Source organism: Mesocricetus auratus, unplaced genomic scaffold, assembly GCF_017639785.1.
Source record: "Mesocricetus auratus isolate SY011 unplaced genomic scaffold, BCM_Maur_2.0 Super-Scaffold_100676, whole genome shotgun sequence".
NCBI classification, from domain to species: Eukaryota; Metazoa; Chordata; class Mammalia; order Rodentia; family Cricetidae; genus Mesocricetus; species Mesocricetus auratus.
In genome coordinates, this window is record NW_024429266.1 from 149460718 (window position 1) to 149472125 (window position 11408).

Consider the following 11408-nt stretch of genomic DNA (forward strand, 5'->3'; position numbering starts at 1 on the left):
ACCCAGTAATCACTGAAAGGCCTGCCTACCGGGGAGGAAGCAGCTAGTCTGTGGAGGTGGGGAGCGAGGCACGCAATGGGGGGAGTATCAGCCTTCTGCCCTGACTCTGGGCCAGTGTGACTTCTGCTGTCTTAGAACTGCTTGAGAGCCAGGGCACAGCTGGGTGGTGGTGGCACCCGCTTTTCTTCCCAGTACTGAGGAGGCAAAGGCAGGGGATCTCTGTGAGTTCAAGGGCAGCCTAGTCTACAGAGTGAGTTCCAAGACAAACTCCAAAGCTACAGAAAAACCCTGTCCAAAACAAAAACAAAAGCAACCACAACAAAGAACCAATGCAGGACATGTTGACCTGTGTCCCAGCCGGTGTGACACATGTCCTGCTGAACAAGAGCCAGTGTGCCTTAGCCGGTGGCCCTGTTGTTGTCAGCCTCAGTTTCCCTCTCCATCTCTAACCCATCTGAATCTCTCCAGACCAAGGGCCAAGATCCTCTTACTGTGTTTGTTGCTCCTGACCAACACCAGCCATGACCTAAGGGCTGGTCAGGGGTCTCTTCCTTTCTGCAGTGATCCTGCCTCCCCAGTCCCGGGAGCCCCAGTTTCAGCAAGTGTCACTCCAGCCCAAGACTCAGCAGCCCCTCCCCATCTTCTGTGCACATGAACTGTCATCTGCTAAGTATCAATTGACTTGCTTTATTGTCACAATGTCACAGTTGTGGAATTTTTATGATTTATTATAAAAATGCACACATTTGAAGTTTTAGTTTCGTGATGTTTCTATTTGGCCATTAGGCCTGATTTTGATTAATATTTTGTAAAACCAAAAGCACTAATTAAACTGCAACTATATCTATCTTATGAGGAAAAAAACATTACCATTACAGTTACTAACAGGAGTGGAATATGATGTCACACTCAAATGGAAGAGGCTATAAAGAGTAACTGTGAGATAAATATTGGTCTTTGGCTGCAGTTGGGTTCTGCCTCTGAGAGGTTCAGTGCTGCAAACCTGCATCTCTATTAGAAGTGGAAGGAGGGATAATGGGGGGGTTTGGGGGGAGGGCACGGGAAGAGGGGAGGGAATGGGAGAGGGACCTAGAACTGACTTGTGAAGCAACCTCGTTTCTTATCTAAATTTAAACTGGAAAATAAAATATAAAAAAACAAAAAACAAACAAACAAAACAAAGAAGTGGAAGGAGAAGGTGCTAAAGACACCAAGGACAAAAAAGGAGCCTCCTCGACATCTTCAGAGGGATGGGGGACTATAAACAGGCATCCTTGTGGTCCCATCCCACACCTCATGCAGGCATGCAGCACCAGGGCCATTGCCCAAGTTTATAAAGAACTTACAGTCACCCTCGCTCATCTAAGCATCTTCTCTTCCAGGACGCCCTCCCCAACTACTAGGACTGGGTCAAGGACACCCGATTGGCCTCCAGGCCCACCACACAAGGCCACAGGTTGCTTTTGGTACAGAGGTACCTTCCTTAAAATGGAGTTGACCTGCATTTCTATGCCCAAGGCCCTGGGACCCTGGGAGCCTCCTGCCTCTGAGATAGGCCCTCAGGGCTGTACGTGGGGGATAAACCAGGCTATTTTCATCATTTCCTTCCTCTACTCAAGCAGCGGCCACCAATGCCAGCTCACATAGCTCACACAGCTCACACAGCTCACATAGCTCACACAGCTCACACACACACACTACCACCACATCCTCAACCAGGATGCTACCAGCTCACAGAAGGTGTGCCCCAACCAAGACCTCACAGGTAAGTGGTCCCCTTATTTCCAGCATGACCTCCTGCCTGGTGTCCACTCCAGTTGAGCTGGCAGAAAAAGAGGGGACTCTTGTGTTGCTCCCTTGACTCTCCACTAAAAGATGGACTGTGGGAGAACATTTGCTCTGAGGTGTCAACCAGAAACTTGGCTCAATCAAGATTCATGAGTCGTTCAATGAACACTCCCTGAAGCCTGCTGGGAGTTGGACTCCAGTAGGAGAGCAAATGCTTGAGAAGGGGAAACAGCCCCTACTCCTAAACGGGGAGGGGAGACAGCAAACGAGGCAGAACCAGATGATCCTGAGACTTCGTTCTGGTCTGCACTCTGCCATGGACTTCTGGGTGAGCGTGGGCAAGCGTTTCCCCTCTTTAGGCCTTCATTTCCCAGCTCTGGCCATTAGCCTAGAAGAGTGGCATTTAGACAGATCCCTATGAGCTCCCCTCTGAGCTGCCGCCCTGACGGCCCTACAGGGTGTTTTGAATCAGGCATCATGAGAGAGTGATCAAGGGGTCGAATGCATTCCATGGTCTGACTCCAGGCTCAGGCAAAGGACTGGGTACAGTCTGCAAGGACCTTTCCTAGCCTCTGCGGCCAGGGTCTAAGACTGGAGTCCCTTAGCAGTCACCTGCTTCCCGATCCGAGCAGGGGCTGGGATCTCTGGCCGACACCAGGAAGACCCTGTCCCTCTCTACTGCACTTCCTGGGCTGCACAGTGAGTTCCAGCCTAACCCAGAGCACAGTGCTCCTGCAGCCTGCAGAGGCCTGGAGAGTAGGTTCACACCTTTGTCCAGCATAGGAATCCCGGTACAGGCCGACAGGTCCCAATCTCATTGTTCTGCCCACAGCCTACCTGCTGGATGACTACCTGGGGGCTCCTGTTTCTGCTCTGGCCTGTGGCCACAGCCACCGAGGCCTGCCCAAGGCCCTGCACCTGCCAGGCCTTGGAAACCATGGGGCTAAAGGTGAACTGTGAGGGGCAGGGCCTCACAGCGCTGCCTGTGCTGCCAGCTCACACTCGCCAGCTCCTGCTGGCCAACAATAGCCTACGTGCAGTGCCACCAGGGGCCTTCGACCACATGCCTCAGCTGTGGAACCTCGACGTGACGCACAACCCCTGGCACTGTGACTGCAGCCTCACCTACTTGCGCCTCTGGCTGGAGGACCACATGCCTGAGGCCCTGGAGCATGTGTACTGTGCCAGCCCTGAGTTGGCCACCAGGCGCCCACTGAGCCAGCTGACCGGCTATGAACTGGGCAACTGTGGCTGGAAGCTGCCACCATCCTGGGCCTATTCAGGGATCTGGTGGGATGTGGCACTAGTAGCCGTAGCTGTGCTGGGCCTAGTTCTTCTGGCTAGCCTGCTGAACACATTCAAAGAGCCCCTGAATTGAGCCCAGCCCATGAAACCAGACTGGAAGCCCAGACCTAAGCCGGGTGTCCAGGAGCACCGGACTGAGCCAGGCCATGCCACCAGACGCCCACAGGAGGGGCTGCTAAGATCCTCAGTGGGCAAAGACACGTGCTGCCAAGTCTGAAGACCTGAGTTGATCCCCAGGACCCGTGTCATCAGAAAGAACCAAATCTCACCTCCACATTCATGTTGTGCATGCACAGCAAATAAATGTAATTTTAACTTTTTTTTTGGTTTTTTACAAGACAGGGTTTCTCTGTATTGTTTTGGAGGCTGTCGGTCCAGCCCAGCCTCGAACTCACAGAGATCCACCTGCCTCTGCCTCCCGAGTGCTGGGATTAAAGGCATGTGCCACCACCGCCCGGTGCAAATAAATGTAATTTTAAAAGACAACAATAAACCCACTTTTGTATGAGCTCAAAATAGTAATTTCTTAAGTCTGGTTTCTTCTAGAAATCTGGGATCATTATATTTTAACCTGGTATTGAGACTTCTCTCTCCCTAAGGTTTCCTACCCAGTTACCCCAATTCCATAATCTCTGGGCATCCTGACCAGCTTTCATGGCCTCTACCAACAGCCTCACTTGACACAGGCCTGCAGCCCCCATCGAAGTGCCACAGAAAGTTTACTGGGCATAACAGAGGGTAGGGCGGGGTGATCCAGGGGAGAGGACGCATCTTCACGGTGCTTTTCCCAATTGGTCTGGGAGCTCCATTCCAGCATGGGAGGCTTGAGGGCTCCCTGTATCTTCCCTGACTCCCTCAGTCTTCTCCCTGTCTGCCTGCTTATCTGATACAAATGAGAAAGCAATTCCTCCCAATGTGCTGGCACCAGCAGCTTCCAAGTTCTGGGTCCTAGCCCATCCTGCCCTAGGCAATAATCATCAGATTCTTATCTTGAACACCCCTCTCCCCCACCCCTCTGTGTGTGTGTGTGTGTGTGTGTGTGTGTGTCTGTGTGCCTCTCTCTCTCCGTCTCTCTCCCTGTCTCTTTCTCTCTCCCCGTCTCTCTCTGTCTCTGTCTCTGTCTCTCTCTCTCTGTGTGTCCCTCTCTCTGTCTCTCTCTCTCTCTCTCTTCCCCTCTGTGTGTGTGCTTCTCTGTCTGTCTCTCTCTCTGTGCCTCTCTCTCTCTCTCTCTCTCTCTCCCTGTCTCTCTCTCTGTGCCTGCCTGTCTGCCTCTCTCTCTCTCTCTCTGTGTGTGTGTGTGTGTGTATGTATGTGTGTGTGCCTCTCTGTCTCTCTCTCTCCCTGTCTCCCTCTCTCTCTCTGTCTCTCTCTCTCCCTGTCTCTCTCTCTCTCTCTCTCTCTCTCTCTCTCTCTCTCTCTCTCTCTCATCTCTCATGGAAGTCCCATTGTTACCTATGAGTTCTTAAACTGTGCCAGCCAGGGTGGGCCTGTGAGCCAGAGGTTGCACTAGGAAGGCCAAGAGGGCAGAGTGAACTACAGGACACTAGTGCACAGGACTCAGTAAAGAGTGGACTACAGGACACCAGTGCACAGAGTGGACTACAGGACACTAGTGCACAGGACACCAGTGCACAGAGTGGACTACAGGACACTACTCCACAGGACTCAGTAAAGAGTGGACTACAGGACACCAGTGCACAGAGTGGACTACAGGACACTACTCCACAGGACTCAGTAAGGAGTGGACTACAGGACTCAGTAAAGAGAGGGAGCCAGAAGGAGGGAAGACAATGGGGAGTGGTGGGCAATTAGACACCCTGGGCTTCACCCACAGGGGCAATATCACTGAGTAGAAAGTCCCCCCGAACCCTGAGCTCTGGAGGTAGCTGTCCATATGTTCTTTGTGTTGGCAGTCAAGTCAGACTTTTAAAAGAGCAGGGCATGGTGGCCATACCTGTAATCCCAGCACTATGGAAACTGAAGCAAGAGGATCACTGAACGTTCAAGGCCAGCCTGGGCTACACAGTGAGTTCCAGTCTAGCCCAGAGCATAGTGTGAGACCTTTTCTTTAAAGAGAGAGAGAGAGAGAGAGAGAGAGAGAGAGAGAGAGAGAGAGAGAGCGACGGACAGTGGTGCTGCATGCCTTTAGTCTCTGTGAGTTCGAGGTCAGCCTGGTCTACAGAGGGAGTTCCAGACTAGTCCAGAGCACAGTGTGAGACCTTGTCTTAAAAAAAAAAAAGAAAAGAAAAGAAAAGCCAGGCAGTGGTGGCTCACGCCTTTAATCCCAGCATTTGGGAGGCAGAGGCAGGTGGATCTCTGTGAGTTCAAGACTAGCCTGGTCTACAAGAGCTAGTTCCAGGACAGCCTCCAATGCTGCAGAGAAACCCTGCCTCAAAAAACCAAAGGGGGCGGGCAGCCAGTGGTGGTGCATTCCTGGTCTACAGAGGGTGTTCCAGGACAGTCAGTGCTATACAGAGAAACCCTGTCTCAAAAAAGAAAAAAAGGAACAAGAGGGGGTAGTGAGAGAGGAAGGGAAGAAGGGAGGGAGGAAGGGAGGGAGGGAGGGAGAGAGAGAGGGAGGAAAGGACCAACAGTAGGATGAATGAGACCAGTAGGGGCTGACAGCTTGTGGCTCCTGTGTTAAAAATCAGAGTTACATGAACACCGAGTAACAACAATGAGCTCTGTGTGAAATACCTCACATGAGGTATCCCAGGTATCTCTTTAACAAGCAGTCTTCCCTAGCACAGAGGGGGATATGAGCCCCGAGCCACTGGACAGACAGGCCACTATGACCCTTTCACAAACCAGAAGTGATCAATCAAAATCTTCTGAAGCCTGACATGGTAGTGAATACCTTTAATCCCAGCATTCAGAAGGCAGAGGCAGGAGGATCCCTGTCAGTACCAGGCAGTCAGGGCTGCATATTGAGATCCTCTCTCAAAGACAGAAAGGGAAATCTTGTGAGCATATGCAGGTCCCAGGGCCTTAGGCCCCTAGTCCCAACATGGGAAACATCCTCGATCCTCCTACACCAAAATTCTGCTACTGATCCCTCTTGGCACTCTGGTGTGCACATATGGGCCTTCACCCTGCTAGCTAAGCTGGCTCTGCCAGCTGCCCCAAGTCTCATGCGGTGGGAGTCAGGATGTGATTCCCAAGGGTCTCAGAGACAAAGCTGCAATTTCACCACAAATCAGGTGAAATAGGATCTTGAACATCTCCCAAAGTCCCATGAATTGAAGGCTTGGGCTCCAGTCCATGGCACTATGGAGAGGCTGTAGAACCTTCAGGGAGAGGGCTCTGATGAAGGAAGTTAAGCATTGAGGGTGTGCCTGCGGAGGAGGCAGTACCCACCCAGGCTCCTTCCACAGGACCAAACACTTTTTCTTTTGTGTGGTGGTGTGTGCGCGTGCGTGCGTGCGTGCGTGTGCGCGTGCGTGCGTGTGTGTGTGTGTGTGTGTGTGTGTGCGCACGCGCGCGCGTACAAGAGCGGCCACAAGTATACGAAGGCCAGAAGGTGATGTCTGGTGTCTTCCTCTCATCTACTCTCTACCTTATTTTTTCTTTTATCAGAATCTCTCACTGAGCCTGGAGCTCACCCACTCATCTAGATCACTTGGCATCAAGTCCCAGAGATCTTCCTGTCTCTGCCTCTCTGGTGCTGGGGTTGCAAGCACACACCCCGATGCTTGCCATTTGATGTGGTTGCGGGGGATTCAGACTCAGGTCCTCATGTTTGCATGGCAAGCATTTTACTGACAAAGCCATCTCCCTTTCCTTTTCTTCTTCTCGATCATTTCAGGTTTATCTCAGATTATCCAGCATCACAACCTTGGAAAGGTGGGATGCTTGTTGCAATTTAAGAAAAGCGGGGCAAGAGAGAAAGATGCCATGCAACAGGGTTCAAGCAGAGGGTTTTTTTTTGAAACTAGGGAAAGGGATCATAAAAAGGGGAAAGATGGGGAAGACCAGCCTCTGGCGACAGGAGAAGCAGGAGAGAGAAATAGGGGGAGGGGCAGATAGATGAAGAGACAGACAGACAGACAGACAGACAGACAGACAGACAGAGAAGGATGGGAGGTGGGCAGGGGCCCTTTTAAAAGGGAACATAGAGAATATGCACAGGCAGTACTCTTAGTGGCTGCAGCTGAGGGCGTACCCTGTGAGAACCCCAAGGACAGGCCAATACAGATACCTGAATACTAACAATGCTAGATAATTTAACTGACTTCTCACAGCTCACAAGGCTAGCAAATCCAAGATCAAGGTACTGCACTAGGATGTAGTGAGGGCCTTTTTACAATGTCTTCACATGGAGACAAAGGGAAGTGGGCACAGTGGCACATGCCTTTAGTTCCAGCAGAGACAGGGCAGAGGCAAGTGGATCTATGTGAGTTCAAGGATAGTCCAGTCTACATAGTGAGTTCCAGGACAGCCAGGCCTATGCCTCAAAACAAACAAACAAATCTGAGTGGCTAGACAGATGGCTCAGTGGTTAAGAGCACTGGGGGACTAGGGAGGAGTAAAACATCTCCCTGGAAAGGGAAAATAGAACAGTTATCAATGGATTTGGGGAGGAAGTGCTGGAGCAGTAGGATCAAAGGGGGAAATGAAGGGAAGAGAGGGGTAAGGAAGGACGTGTGGGAGGGACAGCTAAAATTCACGGAAACCTAACATAGTAGGTTCATATGTATATGAAAGAAAACTAAATTGAAATCACCAAATAATGAGGGATCCAAAGCCCCCACTAGACATCTCTATCGACTGAAACCTCCAGTGCTGGGAATAGGCTACATCTAGTCCAGTTGTGGGCCAAAGGGGCCTCATGAAATCCCCAACCAACCCAGGCTAGTGCCAAGGCTATTGGTTGCTCTCCACAAACTGATGGTTAAGGCCCTACTGCTGAAGACATCTATGTACCTCACTGAGCACAGGGAAACCCAGCCTTCACCCATACTGACTAGTGTTCATGGGACTGGAAGGTACTCTGCACACTATCTGAGGAGAGATACAAACATCAGCCCAGCTGCAAACACTTTGATCTTCAATGGCTTCCTGTCTGCAAGATACGCCAGGGCAACGGTGGTACAAGGCCTGCAGCAGCAGCCAGCCAATCTGACTGGAATTAAAACCACTCTAGGGATGCAACCACCCTCAACACTGCCTGTGTGGCCAGTGACCTGAGACTAGGTTAGCCACGGGCCCAGAGGAAAACTAAATGTTCCCTTCCCTAATCCAGAAGCTAGTAACCCCTGGCAAAGGAAAAACTAGTTTTGGGGTTTTTTCCCCAACAGTCTCAATGGGCACACAAACCACATTTAAGTTCAGGTACCAGGCCCAGCAGCAGGTGGGGGGAGGGGTTCTGTTTCATAATGCTTTGTCTGGGCATCTTTTTTGGGGGGTACATCTTACAGGGTTTTTTTTGCTTATATATTATAGTTTCCTATTTTATTTTTATGAGCTTTCTTTGTGTGCAAACTTATGTCTCTCAGCATATGTATGTGTTTCTTGTGTTTTTTCTTTGACTCTTTTTCTGTTTGTTTTGTCTGTTCTAGCTATTACTGTGATGATGATGATGATGATTCCTGTTAGTATTCTACTAAGACAGAAAGAAAGAGTATGGGTTTGGGTGGGTGGGGAAGTGGGAAGGATCTGAAAGGAGGTCGGGAGGGTTCTATAATCCAGATATACTGTATGAAAAGAATATGAGAGAGAGAGAGAGAGAGAGAGAGAGAGAGAGAGAGAGAGAGAGAGAGAGAGAGAGAGAGAGAGAGGGCCGGGCGTTGGTGGCGCCCACCTTTAATCCCAGCACTGGGGAGGCAGAGGTGGATCTCTGTGAGTTTGAGGCCAGCCTGGTCTACAGAATGAATTCCAGGACAGTTAAGGATACACAGATAAACCTGTCTCAGAAAAAAAAGAAGAGAGAGAGAGAGAGAGAGAGAGAGAGAGAGAGAGAGAGAGAGAGAGAGAAAGTGCGCTCTGGCTGTCCTTCCAGAGGACCCAAGTTCAATTCTCAGCACCCACATGGTAACTCACAACTATCTGTGACACCAGTCCCAGGAGATCTTATGCCCTTTCGGCCTCCACAGACACTGCAGGAACATGGTGATAGATAGGCATGCATGCAGACAAAGCACACAAACAAAAAAATAAAATAAAAGGGGGGACTGGAGTGATAGTTCAGCCCTTACAAGCACTGATTGTTCTTGTAGTGGAACTGGATTCAATTCCCAGCACCACAAGGAAGCTCACAACATAAAAATAAAATAAATAAATCTTTAAAGAATAATAAAATAAAAACAAAGAAAATTTAAAAATCAGGAAATACTCTGAGGTGGAGACAGAGACAGACTCCACGTTTTGAACAAGTCCCTGGCTAACAGTCACTACAAGCCTCAGGCCACATGAGGAACAGCAAGGCTGGAGCACACTAGCCCCACCCCCACTCTTAGATACCAATCACCTTCTCTCAGGCTTCCCTGGTAAAAGGATCCCAGAATTCCGCAGGCTGGAGGGCCAGAGTCAGGCAAACATACTTATTATCATAAGAAACAAACTTCTGTTGGGCATAGTAGTGCACACCTTTAATGCCTGCACTTAGGCAGAGTCACAAAGATCTCTGAGTTGAGGGCCAGCCTGGCCTACATAGTGAGTTCCAGGAGAGCTGCATAGTGAGATCCTATCTCAGAGAGACAGGTTTCTTTGGATCTACTATAGAAGAGAGCCCTTTGTGTGAGAGCAGTCACAGAAGGGCAGGCACCATATACAGGAAGTTCTCCAAGCACCAGACAGCGTGGGGCAGCGAGCCATCAGGGATGGAGGTAGGGCAGAGTGTCCCACCAGCCCCCATGTCAGCCGAGGACAGCTGTCAGCTGGCCTATGTGGATGCACATGGTGATACCCAGTGACGAGCTGAGTCTTAGCTACCTATTAGGAACCTCCTGAGATTACAGCCCTGGGCAGTGAGGCCCAGGCCTCCTACCCTGAGGATAGTGGAGCATCCGGGAGACCAGTATCAGAAGAAGTGGTTATCCCTCGGGTACATGGACTCAGCCCAGGCTTAGGGAACAGGGACTCCTGTCTTAGAGAAGCCCATTCTATAGCAAGCATGTGGGCTATTCAACAGCTGGGGAAGGTGCGTGGGAGCAACATCACAGAGAATGGTAGAGCCATGTCAGAGGTGAGCAGAGTCAGCAGCTGTGTCTGCTTCCTCTCTGCCTGAGGTCATGAAAGGTTCTGAGCAGGGAAGGTGAGGTCTAGCCAGTCTACCTTGCCCTCAGACGACCTCCAGGGAAGTGCTAGCAGGAGTGCAAACACAGATCTAGTGTGGAGCTTCGGTGACCCTTGGAGAAGGCAGCTGCACACTCAGGCCCAGAACTCCGCCCAGATCTAGCGCAAGTCAGCCTCAGGAGAGAACTCAGGACTTAGAAAAAGTCCTTGTGGCCTCCGACCTGTTTCCTTGCTCCAAAGTCCAGGACTGCACCAAGTGTCTGAAAGCTTCATCAGCAGAGAATCCCCATGCGTGACTAGAAATAGGCTCACATCATTCGGTGAGCTACCAGCTCATGGACCAGTGGGTCAGGCACCCGGATTCTGACACTCATCACCCAGCCACCTGTCACCTTTTGGAACTGCTCTTGGGCTGGGAACAGAGTAGCAAGCAATCTGGACTCTTAGAACACAGCTTTGCTTCTTCCTGTTTTCTGGACTCTAGCAAGAATGTCAATTCTGGCTGGGGTGTTGGTAGCGCACACCTTTAATCCCAGCACTTGGGAGGCAGAGGCAGGCGGATCTCTGTGAGTTCCAGGCCAGCCTGGTCTACAGAGTAAATTTCAGGACACATGACTCCAAAGCTACAGAGAAACCTTATCTCAGAAAACAACACACACACACACAAAGTTAACTCTAGACCAGGCAGCAGTGGCACACACCTTTAATCCCAACACCCCAGCACTCAGGAGGCAGAGCAGATGAGTCTCTGAGTTTGAGGCCAGCCTGAACTACACAGGGTACCCTGTCTCAATAAATAAACAAACAAGTAAATCCAAACAAACAAACAAAAAAAAAGAATGAGGTCCTTCATGTTCAGTAAAAAGCAGGGTGTGATTCCCCTCCCCTCCCCACAACTCTCTCTACCATGGGCTGGCCTAATCTCTGACTGCTTCTAGCTCAGAGGGCCCAGGGCCTGACTCAGGCTTCTTTCTCCAGACCAGGCAGGACAGCGAGGAGGTGTACCCGCCTACCCACCCATCCTGGAGACCAGACTAGGGACTCCACACAGTCATCCAGGCAGGCTTTGGGCCCAGGGGTGA

The 11408-nt window shown here is 50.7% G+C and overlaps 1 protein-coding gene across 1 annotated transcript; it reads left to right on the forward strand.

Annotated features, from left to right (window-relative positions):
• Positions 1 to 1488: 1488 nt before the first annotated feature.
• Positions 1489 to 3609, forward strand: Gp9 (glycoprotein IX platelet). The gene is made up of 2 exons (XM_013114130.3): positions 1489 to 1765; positions 2621 to 3609. The coding sequence occupies exons 1-2, from the start codon at positions 1721 to 1723 to the stop codon at positions 3164 to 3166; spliced, it is 591 nt and encodes a 196-aa protein (XP_012969584.2). The 5' UTR covers positions 1489 to 1720; the 3' UTR covers positions 3167 to 3609.
• Positions 3610 to 11408: the final 7799 nt, after the last annotated feature.

Bases quoted from the DNA above. Each gene is read 5' to 3' on its own strand.
- Gp9 (XM_013114130.3), top strand. From the start codon at position 1,721: ATGCTACCAGCTCACAGAAGGTGTGCCCCAACCAAGACCTCACAG. The intron at 1,766-2,620 runs GTAAGTGGTCCC...TTCTGCCCACAG, and splicing joins CCCCAACCAAGACCTCACAG to CCTACCTGCTGGATGACTAC.